General features: G+C 44.5%; 1 protein-coding gene across 2 annotated transcripts in view; it reads left to right on the top strand.

The window, feature by feature from the left end:
• The window catches only part of EYA2 (eyes absent homolog 2 (Drosophila)), a 233,985-nt gene that overhangs the window by 53,836 nt on the left and 157,651 nt on the right, over nt 1–22,498 (top strand). Inside the window, exon 3 of one of the 2 annotated variants that reach the window (XM_006839218.1) lies at nt 20,565–20,581. The exons of the other annotated variant lie outside the window; for it this stretch is intronic. Within the exon in view, the coding sequence (XP_006839281.1) occupies nt 20,565–20,581 (17 nt within the window). The remainder of the gene's footprint in view (nt 1–20,564; nt 20,582–22,498) is intronic. 2 annotated transcript variants of the gene reach the window in all.

Genomic DNA, 22,498 nt, shown 5'->3' with positions numbered 1-22,498 from the left:
TTCAGAAGTAGTTTGTCTCTCCTTCCTAGTCTGTCTTTGTCTAGAAGCTCAGCTGAAACCTATCCACCATGAGTGACCCTACTGGTATTTAAAATACCCATGGCATAGCTTCTAGAATCACAGCAACATACAAACCACCACAGTATGACAGACTTACAGACAAGTGGGTGGTGAGCAGCCATCTAAGGTGTAATTATTGGTTTTACCCTATCCGAGGAAAGAAGAGTGAAGAAGATCAATAACACAAGGAAACAATTAGTACAACAGACTGATAGACCACGTGAACATCCGTCTTCATGACCCTGAGACCAGAAAAACTAGATGGTGCCCGGCTGCCACTGCCAACTGCTCTCAAAGGGGACACATTAGAAGGTCTACCACTAGGTAGAGTGGTAGAAAAATTTTGGAACGAAATTCAAAATCATAAGAAAAGACCATGCTGATTAGTCAGATAGTAGCTGGTGGAAACTCGGAAACGCTCAGTCACCCTTCAGGTCTGGAATACACCCCCATGGCTCCATTTTCAGTCTAACAATAGACAGGTCTATATGAAGACCACCACCACTAGTATGCTAGGACTTAAAATAATCAGCTATTTGAGATCAAAAGAGCAGGACTTATCCAAGTTTAGAAGGGTTAGAAAAGAAGTAGGAATGGAAATGGAAACACAGGGAGGAAGTGGGATTCTTGGGCTTACTTTGATGAGACAAAACGAGCTAGGAATGATGAATGCTCCATTAACCTTCACTCAGTTCACAATAAAAAGGCAAAAAGAAAATACCATGGTTTCAGTCAGGTGCGCCTTAGTCCTAGGTTGAATAGTGTCTTCCAAAAGTTCATGTCTTTAAAAAAAAAAAAAGTTCATGTCTACCCAGAACCTATGAATATGAGTTTATTTGGAGATAGGGTCTTTACAGAGGTAATCAAGTCATACTGGCTTGAGGTCAGAAACACGGAAGAAGCTCTGTAAAGACAGAAGCAGAGCTAGAATGATAGAGCCGCAGCTAAGGACCACCAAGGCCTGGCTAGCAACTACCAGAAACTAGAAGAAGCAAGGAAGGATTCTTTCCCAGAGCCTTCAGAGAGAACCCGGCCCTGCTGACACCTTGATTTCCTGTCTCCAGAGCTGTGAGCGAATACATTTCTGTTGGGTTAAGCCCCCAGTTTATGGAATTTTGTTCTGGCAGCCCTAGGAAACGATTACACATTCCAGTTTATCCTTTGACTCCCGAAGAAACGGAGGCCCAGCCAGGGACTGGATGGTGCTGCTCATAAGGCATTTGGTTTTCATTTTTATTCCTGACGTTTCTATGAAATAAGAACTGAGCCAACACCAGGGTTGGTGTCTGCAAAAGTTGTTGAAAATATGGCAGAATAAATCTCTCTCCCATCTGATCATTTAAGGCAGGGCCGTGGGCAGATAAAGAAAACAACAAGGAACAAAAAAACTGCAAACATAAAACCCTGGAGAAGTCCCATTCAAAATACAAGTCCCTCCCTTGGCAATTCCTTAAAGACACTAGGAGAGAGGAGCCTGCCCTGAGCCCCGGGGCGTCCGCCTTCTGCCCAGGAATTAAAAGGGATAATTAGGGGTGGGCATTGGGGTGGGAGAGAGACACTACCTCAGTCTGGGTGCTTGTTATTAGGGGAGAGAGACACAGACAGACAGACAGGCACTGCAAATCCATCATCAGGCCCACTCAGATAAGCCAGGTTATAGGATGCAGCATTTGCACCCATAGAACAAATCTGATTTGTTCTGCTTCTAAACGTTCTGTTAAAATCCATACCCCACCTGCCCTAGAGACCTGTATTTCTTGTCCTGAGCAGACAGAACCTGACCCCCTAATTCAGGCTGTTTCATAGCAGCATTATCAATTGCCATTCTCTCATTGTCGATTCATGCCAACCCAATGTGTGTCAGAGTAGAACAGGTTTTCAGTGGCTGACTTTTCCCAAGGAGATCACCAAGCCTTTCTTCTGAGGTGCCTCGGGGTGGACTCGAACCTCCAACACATCAGCCAAGTGCATTAACTGTTTACACCATCCAGGGACTCCCTGTCAGCATTAGTTCACACGGAATTGCTTCCACATGCCCCAGGTTGGCAGCCTCATACTTCAGATCATAATCCTTTTTAGCCAGCTTTAAATGTTTTCCTTTCTTTATTTTAAATGGTTGCTGTTGTTGGTAAGTGCTGTCAGGTAAGTTTCGACTCAGGGTTTCCGAGGAGCGGCTCGTGGGTTTGAATCGCCTACCTTGAGATTAGCAGTCCAGTGCTTATCTTAAATCGCCACACCAGGACCCTTATTTTAAATTACACAAGTAATATTAGTGTGCATCTTTCCAGGACTTACTCATTTTTTTTGTGCATTTACTAACCTTTTTTTTTTTTTAAACCATAAAGCGGATCTTGCTGTGCATTTTGTAAATAACTTTTGATATTTTAAACAGCGTGTCATGGAGATCTTTCTAAGTCAGTTCAAATAAGCCCACTTTATTTATTATTTTCCTGGCTTCATAGTACTCTGGGGAGAAAGCCAAGTTGCCTAGATTTGAATCTCAGCCACACCACTTACTGGCTGCTTGACTTTTGACAAATTACATCTCTGAGACTTGATTTCTTCATCTGTGAAATGGGTCCATAGTAACAGCCAACGTCACAGACAATACATACAGGGAGCTTGGGTCTGTCCCGGGACAGACTCCATGCACTTTATTAGCTATTATTGGTGGTGCTGTGGGATAAGCACTGGGCTGCTAACCACAGGATTGTTGGTTCAAATCCACCATTCCCTATGGGATAGAGATGAGGCTATCTACCCTCGTAAAGATTGACAACCTCAGAAACTCTGTACAGGGTGGCTATGCGTTGGAACCAACAGGGGCGGTAGGATTTTTATTGTGGTTACTGTTAGTACTGGTGTGGTTCATATATCCATTCCCCTAGGGATGGGCACTTAGGTTGTGTCCAACATTTCATTGTTCTTACCTCTCAGGAACTGGCTGTCTCTCTGCAGCTTTTCTGGCCTGAAGTGTTAGTTACTACGGGTTGTTTGCTGTCCCAGAATCTGTGTGTGCATGCGCGTACGTGTGTGCATGTGTGCATGTGTGTGTGTATGTGTGTGTGCCTCCCTTTGTGGAAACCAGGGCCTCCTTCCAATTTCTGAGGCAGGCTTGCCAGACTTTGCTGCTCCAGCCCTAAATTGCAGCCTTCAAAAATTGGCAGCTCCAAAGGATTGCGCAACCCTGAAACCATAGCCCAGGGCATCCCAGCTGCTGCTGCATTTGGGCCCCAGTCCACCACCTGACCTTAAATTCTCCAGACTCCTCTGACTGTTCTAGTGACAGGCCCCTGGGACCAAAATAAGGATGTGGCCACAAAGACTCACAAGAGGACTCCACCTGGGAGGGGTCTTGGCAGGGGCCAGGGAGGATTCGTGGACTCCAGGGCCCAGCTTTTTAGACTTTGCTGCTGCTGAGGCTTGAACTTCTCTGTGCTTTGTGATCTGCATGGGGTCATTAGTCATGTGGACATTTGATATTGCACCCGAAAACAACTGGTCAATTGCACCAGCCTGGGTGGCTGAGGCGGTTTAGTAAGAGGGGTTAGTAAGGGCCCATCTTTTGGTATTGGCCCAGGGTGGGCTAACACTGGTACCATGTGCCCTCTGTCTGGGGCTCAGCCTTCCCATCTGTAAAATGAGAGTGTTGGACTAGAAATCATTGCCTTTCACCCTTTTTTTATCAGCATTTAAGAAATGCATTCTACAGCATGTGCATAAACCTAAGTAAGGGTATGCGTTTACATGTCTTTTTACAAAGGATCAATTAAAACAATGTGGTCCAAGAGGTTGACAGTCTGCGCCTGCAAAGACTTACAGCATCAGAAAGCCTGTGGGGCAGTTCCACTCTGTCCACTCAGATCGCTGTCACTTGGAATCAACTTGCCGGCAGTGGGTCCTCATCACAGGACTTGCACTCCTATATTCTCTCTTCTGTTTCGTTAGAAAAAGCATTCTCTTCTAGCATAGTGGGTTACGCATTGGATTGCTAACTGAAAGGTCAGCAGTTCAAATCTACTAAGCGTTCCATGGGAGAAAGATACAGCTTTCTGCTCCCATAAAGATTTATAACCTCGAAAACCCTATACAGGGTGGCTATGAGTTGGAACCAACTCCACAGCACATAACCGCCACCACCGTTTCATTTTTTAAAGTTGCTGGTAAGGATTTACAAATTGATTTCGCATTTTAGTAATGGGTTATGTCCCACAGTTTGGAACTCTATGGACTGAACGATCTCCAAGGTCTTTCTGACAATGATTTGTGACAAGAGGGCTGAATTTTGCCATTCCAATAATATATTTCTCTGTCCTTGATCTTTAAAACATTAAATGCTCATTGTGAAAAAGTTGGAAAATACCATAAAAGCATAATGAAAATGTTTTATTGATAATCTCTAATCCCAGCATCTAGATTAAGATTCCTTTGTTTTATTTTTGAGCCTATCAATTCCCTTTTCAATATTTAAATTTAGTGTATATGGTCATGCACTGACTAAAATGATATTGAATCTATGGATTTGGAATTGGGGGAATGGTTTAATAATGTGTGGATTTTCTCATTCATTAACTTTCTTTAAAAACATGCTTCAAATGACTATAATATTGCATTGACTCAGTTTACCATAATTTCTTTAGCAAATAACTCTATGATGGACATTTAAGGACTTAGGCACACTCTTATTGCTAGGTACCTTGTAAGTGTGTAATAAACAGAAGTCATTGTGTTTAGGGAATTCTTTGCTGGTTTTGAGGAGTTATCTGTGATGTTAGATGAGGACTCAAACCCACTGCCACCAACTCGGTTCTGACTCATAGTGAACCTGTATAGGGTTTCCGAGGCTATAAATCTTTATAGAGACAGACAGACTCATCTTTCTCCGGTGGGTGGCTGGTGGGTTTGAACTGCCAACCTTGTGGTTACCAGGCCAGTACTTATCCTGCAGCGGTACCAGGGCTCCTTAGATGAGGACTGAAGACTTTGGGATATTGTTGATCACTCAGGTCAGTAAGAAGTAAGTACCAAAGCCTACTAGAGATAACCCAGAATCCTAGAACTAGTCTTCTAGAAGGACTGTTAGGGATCCCCTAGGCCAAGGAGACCTGGTGGAGGAGCACTGGATTGCTAGTAGCAAGGTCGATGGTTCAAACCCACAAGCCACTCCTTGGAGACCCTATGCAGAGTTACTTCATCAGAACCTGCTCTATGGCACTTAACAACAACAATAGGTCATGCGTTCGTAACTAGGAAGTATTTTAAGATTTGAGACCCAGAGGTCTCTGTGGCAACCACTTAGCTACTCAACTCTGCTATTCTAACCTGACAAGCCACAAGCAAACAGGCATGGCTAATATTCCAATACAATGTTTTTACCTAAACAGATGACCAGCCCGGAGGCCACAGTGGCCAATTTGTGATCTATATTGGTCTAGGTCAACGTACAGCTAGAACTAGGAGTTGTGGCTGCCATTCGTATTCGTCCCAAAACTGAGTCACCAAAAATGACCCATCGTGGCAGTGTTGCCTTTTTTGCCCTTCTTGGGGCTGGGTGGGGGATGGGAGAGAAGAGACTGATAGAATCTCACCACCAAATTGACAGTGGAAATGGCCATGTTATTTCCAGGCCAGTTTCAGATTCTCCACAACTCTTTTTTCTTCAAACTGAGTGGCTCCAGTGAGCACATCTCCCCTTTTGGCCCTTAGTGGGCATATAGCAAGTGTGAGACGTCATCTCTGGTTCTAGTTCAGCTTGAGCTCATGGGTGGTGCAGTTACTGCATTCGTAAGTTCACGTCCACCCAGGAAGAAACACCTGGTGATCTACTTTCAAAAACACACAGTTCTACTCTGACACGGATGAGGTCACCATGAGTTGGAACCAAGCTGACACCAACAGATGACTGACCAGCAACATCATGTTGTTGAGTGAATTCTGACTCCTTGCAATGCTATGTTGTTGTTAAGTGCCATCTGCCATAGCGACCCTGTACAGTTTCGGAGGTTATAAATCTTTACGGGAGCAGAAAGCCTCATCTTTCTCCCGTGGAGCGGCCGATAGCTTCGAACTGCTGACCTTAAGTTTCACAGCCCAATTCGTAACCACTACGCTACCAGAGCTCCTTATTGCAATGCTATAGGAAAGAGTAAAATTACTCCTTAGGGTTTCCGAGGCTGTAAATCTGCACGGGAGCAGACATGAAGAGTAGCTGATGGGTTTGAACCTCTGGCCTTGTGGTTAGCAGCCCAGTGTGTAACCCATTACACTTCTAGGCTCCTCAACTGGTTACTAAACCAAACATCAAACCTACTTGCATTGAGTCCATTCCAACTCAGACCGATCCTGTTTGGCATTTCCATGACGGTATATCTGTACCAGAGCAGCCAGCCTCATCTTCCTCTCAAAGAGCTGCTGGTGGGTTTGAACCACTGATTTTGCAGTTAGCAGTCCAGTGCCTAACCACCACAGTGATTTCAATACCACCACTGTGGGTATTTAAATCACTGAAATATTGAGGGGATGTTTGTTACCACAGCATACCATAACCTCTGTTGGCTGATTTCTTGCATAAAAAGTGGTATTAAAAGCCATTGGTTCACCTAGTGAGGAGACCCTCTTTGTTCTTTCCATCTTTCCGATTAAATGATGAAATAAGAAAGTCTCTATGTAGTGATAGTATGTGTTTCATGTCTTTCTGTTGTTATTGTTAAGTGACATCAAGTTGATTCCGACTCATAGCGACCCTGTATAGGGTTTCCAAAGAGTGTCCGGTGAATTTGAACCATGGACTTTGCGGTTCAAACCAACCTTGTGGTCCAGTGCTTATCCTATAGCGCCACACCAGGACTCCCACACCACCTTTCTAGTACCTGCAAATATTTATTTTTATCCTAATGAGAGCAAACTCCAGGTGTAGTACCTTTGGCAGATAACACAATTAGCTAGAATAAAAACATTGGCTTCTATGTGGGTTTGTGTGTGTGTTTTTTTTTTAATGTATTGATTATTGGTGGCAAGTGGCATTGGCATTTTTCTGTACAGTAGTGATATAAAGTTCCTTTCTCAGATAAATTTATATAAGTAAAAGCAAAGAGCCGTTTCACAGGAGGACAAAGCTCTACATTACAAAACTGTTAGTCTACTTAAATTTGAAATAAGAAAAATGTTAAGTCAAGTGACAGCGGCTTGCAGATATGGCCCCGATCCTAAAGGGGTAAGGAAATTAACACAGTCCTGACAGCACAAATCTAGTTCAACAATCATCACTGTGACGTTATGACATTATGGAAACGAGTAGGCTCAACGGAGCCCAGTTGGCATTTCCAAATTGCCCACTTCACAGGCTCTGTGTGTCCACAGCCCTGTGTGTCCACCCAAAGCTGGATGGAAAATCCATGATGCCAGAAGTTGACAAAATCACCCACCCCAGGGTCCCTGGCTGGGCAGCAGGAGGGTCGGGCTGAGGGCCGCGTGGCGTCTGCCCCGAGAAGGCTGGACTTTGCAAATGTTGAAACCACCCAAGCAAAAGAGGTCGGTCAAGGCTCCTGCTGCTCAGCTGGGTTGCATTAGTCTCAGTCTAAGCCCGTGGCGGCAACGACAGTCCGGACCCCGGCAAGCTCGGCAAAGGTCAGGGCTCACCGTTTACAGTGTAAATATACCCCCTCCACAGCCATCCCTTCCCCAGCCGCACAATATCGCCTTCAAAGATCTCCAAACACCAAAGCCGACCGTACCAAATTAGCTTTATTGTTTTAAACCAGCCCCTTCTGTCTTCCACCACCAACCACCCTCCCCAAGGGGAACAGAATTCATAATAGACATCTCTCCCACACGTGTGTGCCTCTGTTCTGCACTCTCTAATGTCAGTCTGCAGCACTGAGGCAGCATTTGTGTGTGCCAGTCCAGTCAAGGCCACTGGGAAGTGATGACCTGTCCAGTGCCCAGTGCTTGAATCATCTGGGAAGCAGCTCCGAGGGTGTGAGTGCTTTGCATGAATCTGCTCGTACAGACCTCACTTTAGGGCTCAAGGCTGAGTCTTGGCCATTTCACAGATGAGAAAACGGAGGCTCTGAGGAAGGTAGTCTCCCATACAGAAAGACAGAGACATTAAGTAACTCTCTCAAGGTTACCCAGCCAGGAAGTGGCGGAGCCTGGCTCTGAGCCCAGACATTCTGGTCGAGAGTTGATGTTGTAATCACTAGCTTAAGCTGTCATTAGAAATGGGACTGTGACCAGGGGCAGATTACCCTGTAAGCAGGATAAGCACAAGCTTACTTGTACTTGTTTACTCATCTGTAGTGAACAGTTTCACATATTTTTCACCACATCTGAAACCCATGTGAAATTGCTCACTACAGATTGGGAAGTAAGCCTGTGCTTACCTTGCTTATTGGTTGGTACTCCATCCCTGTCAGGGATTGTAGATTTTAAAAGAGGCTTTGATTCTTTAGGGATGTTCTGTGGGGTTCGGAGAGCGACAAATGCCAGCCAGACCTAGAAGCAGAGTCTTTGCAATGGTGGAAAAAATGTAAAATCGTTCACTACAAATCACTAAGTAAGCACAAGTAAACCCATGCTTACCTGCTTATTGGGTTTCTGATCCTGGGAGTGAGAGGAGGGAGATGTAAACCTCTGGGATCCAGCCTTCTCACTTACACCACGTGCTCTGTCCCCAGCTGTGTGTGGTCATGGCTGCAGGGGATCAGAAGCACCCCAGGGGTTCCTGCAGGTAAGGAGCTTAGGCCTGGCTGGAACCATTAACTACTCCTGAGGAGAGGTTAGGTAATGGGCAGGTGGACTGGAACCTGTGGCTAAAGTAAGTCAGGAGCTAGGAGCTCAGCTGCCAACCACCCCGGGAGCTGAAACTCTACAGACAAACCTACTCTCCATTCCCCAGGGTTTAAAGGGCCCAGTGGTTCTCACTGGAGTCCCTGAGTGGTGCAGACAGTTAAGTGCTGAGCTACTAACCCTAAGATTGGTGGTTCAAATCCAACCAGAAGCCTGGCGATCTGTGGAGTGGAGTTCTACTCTGAAACACACATGGTCGCCATGAGTCAGAATGAAGCCAACAACAACAGATTTGATTGTGTTGTTGGTAGTCCTCAAGACATTCTGAAACCTTCAGAACTGTAAGCTTCCAGAAAAACCCTTCTCCAGTGCCTTTTCCTTGAATAATGCTTTTATTTCTTTATTTATTTTAATAACTGATCCTCATGTGGCGCTGTAGGATCAGCACTGGACTGTGAACCACAAGTTTGGCAGTTCAAACTCATAATCTGCTCCTCAGAAACCCTATACAGGGTCGCTATGCGTCAGAACTGACTCGACAGCACTTCACAACAAGAATACATGCACATAGCACAATAGCAGTAGCAATTAAGTCTTTCTGTCATCCCTGTCCCACAAGGCACTCTGGTAGTGTAGTGGTTATGAATCGGGCTGCGAACTGCAAGGTCAGCAGTTCGAAACTACCAGCTGTTCCACGGGAGAAAGATGAGGCGTTCTGCTCCCGTAAAGATGTACAACCTCGGAAACCCTATACAGGGTCACTATGAGTCAGAACCGACTCCACGGCACATAACCACCACCACTATCCCTGTCCCATAGCCATCTAGGTCTCTTCCCTGAAGTGGCCCCCATCACCAATATCTTGGGTGCCCTTCCAGTGACAATCTGTTCATACCTAAGCATAGATATCTGTTTGGCACTTTTTATACAAATGGTAAAAACCCAACCCTACATCTATCTATCAGGGTCCAGGTGTGGCGCTGTAGGATAAGCATTGGACTACTAAGTGTAAGGCTGGTGGTTCAGACATACCAGCAGATCCTCAGAAGCCCCATTACAGGGTTTCTGTGAGTCTGAATTGACTCAACAGCATTTAACAACACTATACCTACCACAACTCATCAATCCACACATGGCTGTTCAGCTACCACCAGTACCCTGCTCTGGTCTCCTCTTTCCAACACCAGGATACAGCACCTGGTTCAGAAAGAACTGGACCATTTGAGGAAGTCGTTGGTGAATCTCATTTGATAAGCGTTGGAGACCTCATGTGGACATAGATGGAAGGTGTGTAGGGATCAATTAGTGATGTCTGCCCTGGCTCTAGGCAGAGCTCCTCAGGTTAGGAGCTGCAGATATTTCTTCCATGGTCTAGTAAGTGTCTCCTAAACTTCAGGCACGATTTTGTAGCATTCAAGTACTACCTATACTATGATTGGATTTGTTTTTCTTGAAATTTAAAGACTTTTTTTTTTCCTCCCAGCTTAAAATAAAACCTCTTTAAGAAGAAATTTATAGCAGTGCCTTACATGGAAAGCCAGTATCGTTTGCCATAAATGGAAGGTAATTGGTAAAAATAAACTCAATGGAAACAAGACAGCATTATTAAATTCTAGTCAGATACTGCTGTCTGCCAAGACTCTTGAGTCTGAAGCCTGCTCTCCCTTAGTTTAAAAAAAAAAATGAATTTAGTGAGTGTTAGAGATTTTCTCCTTAACCTAACCATAACTAATATTTGGTTAATAGTTACTGTGTTCCAGGTTTTACCTCATTATTCTCACAACTACTGTATAAGGAGAGGAGTCTTGGTGACACAAACTGATAAAGTAAAGGCTGGCAGTTCAAACCCACCAGTGGCTCTGCAGGAGAAAAATAGAGCAGGCTATTTCCATAGAGATTTACAGCCTTGAACCCACTGTTCTTGAGTGTCATTGAGTCAGTTCTGACTAATAGTGACCCTGTATAAGGTTTCCAAGGTACAGCTCGTGAGTTTGAACCACCAACCCTATGATCCAAACCGACCTTGCATTCTAGTGTTTTATCCCACAACACCACACCATGACTTCTGGCAGTGTCACCTAGAGTCCATTCAACTGCAAGCAGAAGAAAATCCAGTGTCCCAGCCCCTTCTCTCTATTTTTCCATCCCACTGCTGTGGGTTAATGCATTTGACTGCAAGGTGGGTTTGAACCAGAAAGTTCAAGCTCACCGATCACTCCTTAGAAACCCTGTAACACCAACAACATTCTTAGCCTGTAACTTTCATCCTCGTTCTTGTTACCTCTTGATCATAAGATGGCTGCTTCATCTCCAGCCCTCACCTCCACAATCCAGACGTGCAAAAGAAGGGGGAAGTAGGAAGGATCAATGTGGTGCTATCAGGAAAGTTAAAAGTTTTCAGACTTCATTACGTTATGTCATATGGGTCACCCCCAGCTGTAAAGGAGAATGGAGACATGATTATTTTTACTTGTGTACATTGCTGCTCCAAAGGAAAATGGGCTTCTTTTATTGAGGGGTAGAGAGAAATGGATCTTAGGTAGGCAACCATTAAAAAAACAAACCAAACTCGATTCGGACAAATGGTGACATCTAAGAGTGTTACAGAGTAGAACTGCTCCACAGAGTTTTCTTGGCTGTAATCTTTATGGAAGCAGATTGCCAGCTCTTTCTTCCACATCACTCCTGGATGGGTTAGTAATAGCTGAGTAGAAGCACTTTCACCACCGAAGGACCTTTGTTCTTGTTGTCCATGTTCAATTATTTTCAAGAGGATACCATCAAGAATCGATGGTATGGAAGGAAGAAATCCAGGCTGCATTGAACACACTGGCGAAAAACAAGTCTCTAGGAATTAGCAGAATACTGAAGGCCATTTGGCAACTATAAATGTTTAAGGAAGTCAGGGAGTGAGGGATAAGGGAGCAACGACCCCTCAGACCCCTCTCAGCTCTGTAGGATTGTGATAAAAGAAGGTTCATCCTCTTCTGTCTTGCCGAGCTCAGTGCCCAAGAACACGAATGTTATACTTTTCCATAAAAGGGCTCCTCTGTGAACTTCTACATGTTGAGGCCACTTTTGTTTTTACTGGCAAACTTGTTCCAGGGGAATGAAAGTTCACCACGGTGCAGATGTGTATTTAAGTACGACAGGGGGGCATAGGCAGGGAAGCCATGGAAAGGGAATGTTTTAAAAGAAGGAGGCAAACGTTCAGGCTAGGGAGGTCACAGAGAAGTCTCAGAAAGAATGTGTCAGGTGACTTCCAGCCAAAGACTGGACGTGGACTTGAAGCCAATTTGACTTCTCCCCATTTTTAAGAAATTACTTCCCTCTCTAGAATACAGCAATTCTCATTGTTGTTGTTGTTGTCGTTAAGTGCCGTCAAGTCGATTCTGACTCACAGCGACCCTGTACAGTGTTTCCAAGGAGCAGCTGGTGGGTTCTCACAGGCCATATTTATTCTTTCATTTATGACCTGGTCTGACTTGGCAGTTTTTCTTGTCACTTTCTAGCTGGATGGCCTTGGATAAGTTTCTTAACCTCTCTGTCCCATAGTATTCTCACCTATATAATGGGATGATATTATTTCCCACGTCATCGAATCATTGGGATTACATGAAGTAATGCATGCAAAGCTGATTGAACCCTGCTTGGCACATAATAAGCTCTCAGAGGTGGTACACTAAGAGCTGCTAACTGAAAAGTTGGCAGTTCCAACCCACCCCAGCCATTCACTCATAGGGAGAAAGACCTAGCGATCTGCTCGGGTCAAGATTCCCCCTAGAAAACCCTATGAGGTACTTCTACTCTTACAGACTCACAACACAAGTTGACACCTTAGCAATCAGTGTTGGAAAATTGATGGCTAAGTATCTCACTTTTGCAGGGTTCAAGAGGAAGAGTTCAACTCTGGAGGGTTTTGGATTCCAGTAGAGTTGTCTGCAGACAGAGCATCCTTTTAAGCACAGAAGGAATGCATTGGGGAGGTGTTCATGGGATTTGTTGGTGTAAAACAGAGCTGGGCACAGGCCTTCCCATCGGGGATCTGCTTTTGGTTTGGACACCTCTAGGGGGCACCTTTCACATCAAAGTCCTCGTAGGTTTATGTAGTCTTCTTCCGGCGTATGGTGCTCCAGTGTCTTGAGAAAGCAAAGAGCATAGTTTGAATGGAGCTCCTTACTGTGTGTGGTGTCCACACTCCCAAGAGGCCATAAGCACTGCTTACATTTGTTTATGTGTTCAACAAATGTTTGTCACACCTGCTGTACCAAGGCATTGTCCCAGATTCTTGAAATACATCGGTGCTTTCCCTGCCACAGAGAAACAGCAGACGGGATCGTGATGAGAACAGGGGTACGACTAATAAGAGGGTGGTTTTTTCAACACCTCTGAATGTTGGGCACAGTTTCCAATACATTCCAGGGATGAATTCATTTGATTCCCACCACAACTCTGAGATGGGTGCTATTTTGAATGCCCCATTTTACAGATGTCACAATTGAGGCCCAGAGGGGTGCAGTCACTTATCTTGCACAGAGTCCTGAAGCCTGTAAAGCGCACTGAAACACTGTCAGTCTGGTTCCGTGGACCGTGCTCTTTTTCCTTTAATTTTTTTACTTCAAATTCATTTTAAACTTCCAGAAAAGTTTAAATAGTACAGAATGTTTTCCATATAGGCTTCACCCAAAGCTAAAACAAACAAACCCATTGGTGTCAGTTGATTCTGACTCATGACGACCCTATAGGATAGAGTAGGGTTTCCAAGGCTGTAAATCGTTACCAGGAGCAGAAGCCTCATCTCTCTCTTGCAGAGTGGCTGGTGGTTTCAAACCACTGACCTTTCAGAGCAGTCCAACGCTTAACTCATTGCATCCCCATGGCTCCTACCCTTCCCCCAGCTCCCCCGAATGTTAGCGTCTTACATAACCTCAGTGCACAGATCAAACTGCAAATTAACATCGACCGGTGGTACAATGCAGTGGTGATTCAGTGGTAGAATGCTTGGCTTCCATTCGGCTGTCCCCAGTTCAATTCCTAGTCAGCGTATCACAAACTTAACCACCACTCATCTTGTCAGCTCGCGTGTTGCTATGATGCTGACTAGATTTGGGCAGAGCTTCCACTAAGACAGATGAGGAAGAAAGGCCTGGGGATCTACTTCTGGATAAGAGCCAGTGAAAACCTGATGAATCACAAAGATCTGATCCACAACCAGTCATGAGGATGGTACCGGAAAGGGCATAATTTCATTGCACTGTGCCAGGGGGTGCCACGCATCGGGGGCTGACCACAGCAGCAGCAATACTTTTAATAGAATTATAAACCTTATGCAGTTTGCCCACTGATATCCTGCTGTTCCAGATTCCAACCCAGGACCACCGTGCAGCAGTTTGGACTGACCTAGTACATAGAACCTACTCCAAACATGTGAATTCTTTCAGAGTTCTAAAAGAGGCTTCAAAACACCTGTTTGTAATGGAGAGATGCATCACTCAGATTCTGGAGCTTTAGAAATCCTTTAAGCTATGAACATGCAAGAGATGACCAGAGAGGGGAAATAGCTCCAGCAGAGATAAAAAACCAAGGTTCACAGCTGCTCTGACCATCAAACCTTTAAAAGCAACATGAGGGTTTGGGCACGGAGTGAATTATGGCCGGTGGGACCAAGGACAAGAAGCCTTTGATCTAAAAGTAGGAGACATCTTAAGGAAAGCCGTGGCTCTTGCATCCTCCCTGTGCGCATTAGATGTGCCCGTTTGGAATTTACAGGTCTGCGGAAGGAACCTTTCTCCTAATGGTAAACATTTGAGACAGACGGCTTTGTGAGCAGAAAAGTGGGCTGACCTTCAGAGAGTGCAAGCCCACGCTCTAGCATGGGTATCTGAGAATGTGACGGCATTTTACGAGGGCTCTCACCCATCACAGTGGACAGATGTAGGATTTGTGATCTTACGAGGCATTCAAGGATTGCTGCTGGAGGTCATCTTGGTGAGCGTTTGACCTCTCTATTTGAAAAAGTATCAGTTTGGAGAAGTTGTATTTATTGCCAGGAAACTTTCGCCCAGAGACCATAACGTGCCTTTTTGGGTAGCCACCCTGTCACAAACCCGATGTTGGCCTCGGTTTCCCCAGAGTGAGACTTTCCCTTTGTCACTGAGTGGTGGCTGCAGCAGAGCTGGCATAGAAAAACGCCCAGCAGGCAGCCGTCTGCTATCGAGGAATCAGAACTGTGTGGGGCATGTACAGTGTCTTCTCGAGGTGCAGTGGAAGGAAAGCAGGGAGGAATTTTTAGCTAAATGAAATTAAACACCCACTGAAACAATTAGTGAAGCTTCCAGTGGAAAAGAAACTGTTAACTGTTTCGGAGTGGAAGAAAACTGAGATGAAAACCAGTAGGCCTTACTGGGTGGTGGAGATGGTCCACAGGTGATGGATGTAACTAAGGTCACTGAATTATAGATGTAAAAAAAAGCTGAGATGGTAAGTGTTTAATTATGTATGTATACATATGTTGTTGTTAAGTGCCCTCAAGTCAGCTCCAACTCACAGGAATTCTGTATTGGGTTTCTGAGGAGTGTTACCTTATGGTTAAGGATTCAGTGATTATCCTATAGCCTGTGTATGTACATGTATGTATGTATATATAGAGAGGGGGGAGGAGCTCTAGTAGCGTAGTTGTTACGGATCGGGCTGCGAACCTCAAGGTCAGCAGCGTGAAACTGCCAGCTCTTTTGCAGGAGAAAGGTGAGGCTTTCTGCTCCCGTAAAGATTTACAACCTTGGAAACCCCATACAGGGTCACTGTGAGTCGAAACCAACTTGGTGGCACACAAGCACCGCCACCCTATCTTTACAGGGGGAAGGAATTTTGGTGATGCAGTGGTTAAAGCTTTAACACAGACATCGACGGTTCAAACTTAGCAACCGCTCTGATGGAAAAAGATATGAAAGCCTGCTTCCATAGAGATTGTTGTTAAGTGTCATCGAGTCAGTTCTGATTCATAACAACCCTGTGTAGGGTTTCCAAGGAGCGGCTGGTGGGTTTGAACCACCAACCTTGTGGTTAGCAGTCCAGTGCTGCTTCTACGGCGCCTTGAAAATGCTGTGGGTCCGTCCTACTCTGTCGTGTAGGCTTCCCAACCCCAGATCATTTTCCCATGGAGCCCTGCGTGGATTTAAAACCCAACTAAACATAACCATTGTGTCACTAGGGTACCAAACAATAAAGCTTTATTCAGTGATGAAAAGCAGTGAACTGTCAAGTTATTTCAAGAAACATGGAGGAAACGCCATTACACAAGGCTGAGTGAAAGAAGCCCATCTAAAAATCCTAGAGGCCGTTGTAATCCAACTATATGACATTCTGGAAAATGCAAAACTATGACGTCAGTGAAAAGACCAGTGCTTGCCAAGGGTTCAGTGGGTGGGTAGAGAAGGACTTCGTGCTTGGTAAAGTGGAGTGTCGGCGAAAAAGAGCAAGACCCCCAACAAGATGGATTGGCACAGTGGCAGCAGAAATGGGCTCAAGCTCAGTTAGCAATGATTGTGAGATAGGAGCAGGACTGGCGGGGTTTTGTTACAGCCATCCACCGATTGTATTTCCATTATAGCAGCACTAGATAACTAAGATAGAAACGCATAGTGTCGTACTCATCCATTTTCCCAAAAATTCATATAGTGTCAGTACAGTGTTGGAGATCAATACGTAATGATTGAATGCATGAATCCACCAGTTAGGTCTTTTTGAGGAAAAACACCAGGTCTTATTCGTTTATTCACTTCAACACATATTGGGTGTCTGGTGTGGCACTGTGGGCTAATGCTTCAGACTGCAAAGCCATTTGAACTGCAAGCTCGGTGGTTCAAACTCACCAGCTGCTCCTTGGAAACCCTATACTGCGTCACTATGGGTCGGAATTGACTCGATGGCACTTAACAACAACAACACTATGCACAGGTGTGTCTGAGCATGTGTGTGTAGGTATTTGAGATCAATCAGTGAATCAAACCCCTGCCCTCCTGCATCTTCTAAAAGAGATAAACAGAAAAAGAAATGCATTCATGGCTCCTTGTGCAGTAGCCAACGCCTATATTCAGTTGTTGCTTAGTGCTGTTGAGTGGGTTCCGACTCACAGCAACCCCGTATAGGGTTTCCAAGGAGCAGCTGTTGAGTTTGAACCACCGACCTTGAGTTCATACCAACATTTAGTCCAGTGCCACACCGGGACTCCATCTGTAGTAGGTACTCCATAAATCTTCGTTGGGTGAGGGAATAAATCTATTCTATCTGCCATAGCATTCTGCCTGGAGCGTTAGAAACATCACCTCTGTTGTCGAATTGGTTCCAACTAATAGCGACCCTGTATAGATTTTCTGAGGAACGGCTGGTGAGTTTGAACTGCCGACCTTGAGTTCACACCGACCTTGCCGTCTAGAGCGTTATCCCACAGAGCCACACCAGGTAGGCAGCCTGATTTTACAAGGGGAAGGCTGAGGTTCGCACGGTGTCTCATGCCAAAGGTCATACAGTGAGTTATGGGCAGAGCTGGTCTTAAACCCGGGACTCTTGGCTTCCTGTTTAGGGTTCATTTTGCTTCTGTCCTACATCCTTCAGATACAGTGTCTCAGATGTGGGATCCCAGGACTGTCGTGGAAGCGTCCCGATAGCTTATAGTTATGCCAAGTCCTGTTCCCCATCTATGATCTTTGGTTCAGTTAGGACTCTTTCAGACTCACAAAAAGAAAACCCAACCCAAACAGGCTTAATGCTTTCAAAAGGAGAAATTTACTGACTTCAATAACTGAGAAATCTAGTATTGTAGGCTCCAGACTTGGCTGAATCCCAGACTCAAAAATGTCAAACTATCTGGTTATCTCTGTGTGTCTATCTATGGTTCCTATCGACCAATCTAACTATCTGGAGTCCTGGTGTGGCACTATAGGATAACCACTTTCAGTTTGAACCACAAGGTTAGCAGTTCAAATCCACCAGCCGCTCTTCAGAAACCGACTCAACGGCACTTAACAACAACAATCTACCGACCTATCTACCTATCTTATTTCTTATTGTTCCCGTAACAGAAATACTGTAAGTGGATGGCTTTAATAAATTAATTGTCCCACAGTTCTGAAGGCCAGAAGTCCACAATTATGGTGCTGGCTCTAGGGGAAAGCTTTCTCTCCCCATGGGCTCTAAGGGAAGGTCTTTGTCTCTTTTCAGCTTCTGTTCTTCAGTTCCGTGGCCATCTTCACTTGTCATACATCTTCCCCTCCATCTGTGTTTCCTTGTCTGTGCCTAAAACCGCTCTTTTTATACATCAAAAAGATTTTGAAGTCTTGGTGTGGTGATGTAGGATAAGCACTGGACTGCAAAGGTTGGCAGTTCAAACTCAGCAGACGCTCCTGGGAAACCCTACACTGGGTTTCAGAACTGACTCAGGGCATTTAACAACAACAACAACAACACTGATTATGGCCTCATGAACATAACAAAAGTCTAATAGGATTACATTCACAGGTATAAGGGTTTAAGATTTACAACACGGATCTGTGGGGGAGAGGGAGCACAAGTAATCCATAACACTGATTATCTAATCATTTTAGGCAGCTTCGGTCCTCCAGCTGCCCCAGCCCCTTCACAGTACTACATCTTGAGATTCCCCTCTCACAGGACTTGCGTAATTCAAGTGCAGCCATTGTAGTCAGGGGAAAGATTTACCACATGTCAGAAGGCCACCACCGCAGTGTAAGGGCATCTTTGACTTCATTGTGTTTCCTGGCATGATACCAATGATGAAGGTCTCTCTACAATGTGCATAGCTTGTCTTACCAACTCCAATATTTATGGGTTACCATTCTTAAGATTCCCTCCAGAAGCAATCCTTGAAAGTAAGTATAGTGCGTTTAGTCTTGGGGTCCACTGTGATCCTCGGATCGATTTCCACCACACTGGGTGAAGTCAGACAGTTGGTTCTTTCTCATGTTGCATCATTAAATCATGACATTACCCTGCTTAAAAGCCTTTTCCCACACAACCAGAAATAAATCCAAATGCCGGGCTGACTCCTCAAGCCCTGTGTGATTCACCCTTAAAGACTTTTTGGACCTCTTCTTGCATGCTGCTTCCTTTCACCCCATTTCATTGACACCTAAACTGCTTTCAAACCCTCCCACCTCAGGGCCCTGGCACTTTGCTCTTCCCTCCTCCAGGAATACTCTTCCTCCCAGATCTTCCTCTGTTAGTTCCTTCCTAGTCATTAAATTCTACTCCAATACCACCTCCTCCAAGAGGCCTTCCAAATTTATTATTAATTCTCCTAAGTTGAAATGAATGCATATTAATGTCCTGTCTTGGGCATGCTTAGAATCGCCTCACTGTTCTGCAAAGTGGTTTTTATTCATCTAGCCCTTCACTCTGGGCATCTTTGCAGATCAGCACATAGGAATCAACAGGTAATGGCTTTCTCCTTGCAGCATTATTGAGCATCTTGGCCCCCTTCCCCCTCATCTCAACCCACGTGGCAGAGACACAATGACAGGGCAGCCATCTGAAATGGCATTCTCAGGAATGTGGATTGTTTTATTACCAGTTAAATATGCTTTATGCTACCTGTGAATGAGTCCATTGTGACATTTAGCAACTGATTTGATTAAACACAGATGTAGGCTGGGCTCTACATGGAGCAAGGATACAAGAGAGTGAGTTCAGGACATGTGTTTGGATTTTTCAGACAAAATGGCCTAGACAACTCAGCGTCAGCGAAACAGATATGGACCTCTTTTCCTGGCACATGGACCACATGCTCCTATTGACCTCAGAGTTGAGAACTCAGCCTGGTACCCAGAAGCCATGGTTTCCATTCTGGCTCTGCTTTTAGGCCCTCCCCAAGTTTGGCTTTAGTATGGTTTTTGTTTTGTTTTGTTTTAACCCTGCCTGGATATTTTTACTCCCATAAATTAAAAAGAATGGCAGATCAGTGCAATACTGGCATTGTTGGCATTCCCAAACCACAAACACCAAATCCATTGCCATAGATTTGATTCCAACTCAGAGCACTCCTGAATAGGGTTTCAGAGACTGTAAACCTTTATGGGAGCAGACAGCCTCATCTTTCACCAGCGAGCAGCTGAATCACTGACAATGCCGTTAGCAGCCTAACACCTAACAACCCACAATGCCACCAGGGCTCCTTGTTGACATTCCCAGTGGTGATTGTCAATGGTGATGATTGTTAATAAACTATGCATAGCTCCATTTTACAGATGGGAAAACTGAGGCTCAGAAATTCCAGTCACTTATACCCATGCCCGTGCCATAAAATCGTGAATTATGTGGGGTTCTCTGTTGTCTTCTACCTCCTACCAGCTCTAAAAAGACAGGCCCCATCTCATCTCCAGATGGAATGTTTGAATGATGATGGACTCAGTCAATGATCTCTGAATGAATGAAAGCATTACACAGTAGATAGGAGGCTGGGTGCACCAACTCTAGCCAAGTCTTCACTTTCTTAACATTACGTTCTGAGTAAAGAAAAGAAGCCTGGGAGAGACAGATTTATGAAGGTCTTTGGGTCTTAGTGAAGGTACTCGATTGTTTAGTGTTTGGTGATAAGCTCCCATCTCCCTACCCCTTACCTGCAGGAGGTTTTTCCATTGTATGCATGATCTGCGGGTTGTTCTTTATCAGCTTTTGTGTCTTCCTCCCCATTACACTTCTAGATCTTTCTCACCTGAGTGTGCTTATACGTTCAGCAGTTTTAATACTGCCCTTGTCTTCTATCCCCTGAAGTTTAACTAAACTAGTTTAAAATGGCTGCCAGAGCATTGTGCTGTTTAAGATCTATCTAGATGGAACTCCTGGTGTGGCGCTGCAGGATAAGCACTGGACTGCTAACCACAAGGTTGGCAGTTCAAACCCACCAACTGCTCCTCAGAAACCCTAAACAGGGTCTCTATGATTTGGAACTGATGCAGCGGCACTCAACAACAACAATATGGGATCAAATTGACAACAGCAAATGCAAGAGAGGGAGAGGGGCTGTGTGCTGATGACCAGGGGGCAGGCTTGCAGTGTATACCCTTTATTTAGTTGGTTGATGATGCATGGAGGAGATTGTAACCACGGCAAAGAAACAATATATGATAGGATGAATGTAAAACTAATGTTCTCCCATGTAAACTATCACATAATTCACAATAAAACATTAAAAAAAAAAAACCAGCAAATGCAAAGTTTAGACAGAAACTTATGGAGCGGTGAAAAATGTTAATGGCGGAGGAACCGCTCAGAAAAGGAGACTGAGAATGGTTACACAACTTAAAGAATATGACCACTGAACTGTACATGTTGTCATGTTGGTGTTAGGTGCCATCAAGTCGTCTCCAACTCATAGTGACCCTATTTACAGCAGAAAGAGACACGCCCGCTCCTGGTCCATCTTCACAATTGCTTCCATGTGTGAGCCCACTGCTGCTGCCACTGTGCCAATCCGTCTCATCGGGGGTCTTCCCCTTTTTCTCTGACCCTCCTCTTTCCCAAACATGATACCCTTCTCCAGGGACTGGCCCCTCCTGATAATATGTCCAAAATGTGAGAGACAATGTCTGGCCATCCGGGCTTCTAAGGAGCATTCTGGTTGTACTTCTTCCAACACAAATTGGTTTGGTCTTCTGGAAGTCCATGGAACCTTTCAAATTGTTCTCCAGCACCATAACTCCAATGTACCTATTCTTCTACGGTCGTCCTTATTAATTGTCCAACTTTCACACTGACAATACCATGGCTTGGGTCAAGCACATTTTAGTCCTCAAACTGACATCTTTGCTCTTCAACACTTTAAAGAGGTCTTGTGTCGCAGATTTGCCTAATGGAAAATGTTGATTTCTTGACTTCTGCTTCCATGTGTATTGATGGTGGATCCAAGCAAAATGAAGTTTTTGACAACTTTAGTCTTTGCTACATTTATCATGATGTTATTTATTGCTCTAGTTGTGAGGATTTTTGTTTTCTTTACATTGAGGTACAACCCATACTGAAGACTGTGGTCTTTGCTCTTCATCAGTATATATTTTAAATCTTCTTCGCTTTCAACAAGCAAGGTTGTTATCATCCGCAGTGAGTCTTCCTCCAATCCTGATGCCACGTTCTTCTTCACATAAACCAGTTTCTCAGATTATTTGCTCAGTATACAGATTGAATAAGTATGGTGAAAGAATACACCCCTGGTGCACATCTTTGCTGATTCTAAAACATTCAGTTTCTCCTTGTTCTGTTTGAACAATTGCGTCTTGGTCTATGTACAGGTTCCTCATGAGCACAGGTAAGTATTTCAGAATACTCATTCTCTGCAATGTTGTCCATAGCTTGTCCACACAGTCAAAAGCCTTTGCATGGTCAATAAAGAACAGGTAAATATCTTTCTCCCAGTGGAATACAGAAATCATTTGACAATATCATTAATATTGCATGTAAGTAAAATCTTGCTAAAGATAATACAAAAATGGCTACAACCATACATTGACAGAGAACTTCTAGAGGTTCAAGCTGGATTCAGAAGAAGACATGGAATGAGAGATATCATTGCTGACATCAGATAGATCTTGGCTGAAAGCAGAGAATACAATTGAACATCCATGAAAATGGAGGAAAGGTT

The sequence above is a fragment of the Chrysochloris asiatica genome, unplaced genomic scaffold, assembly GCF_000296735.1.
Source record: "Chrysochloris asiatica unplaced genomic scaffold, ChrAsi1.0 scaffold00023, whole genome shotgun sequence".
NCBI classification, from domain to species: domain Eukaryota; kingdom Metazoa; phylum Chordata; class Mammalia; order Afrosoricida; family Chrysochloridae; genus Chrysochloris; species Chrysochloris asiatica.
This window is presented reverse-complemented; position numbering and strand designations above follow the sequence as displayed.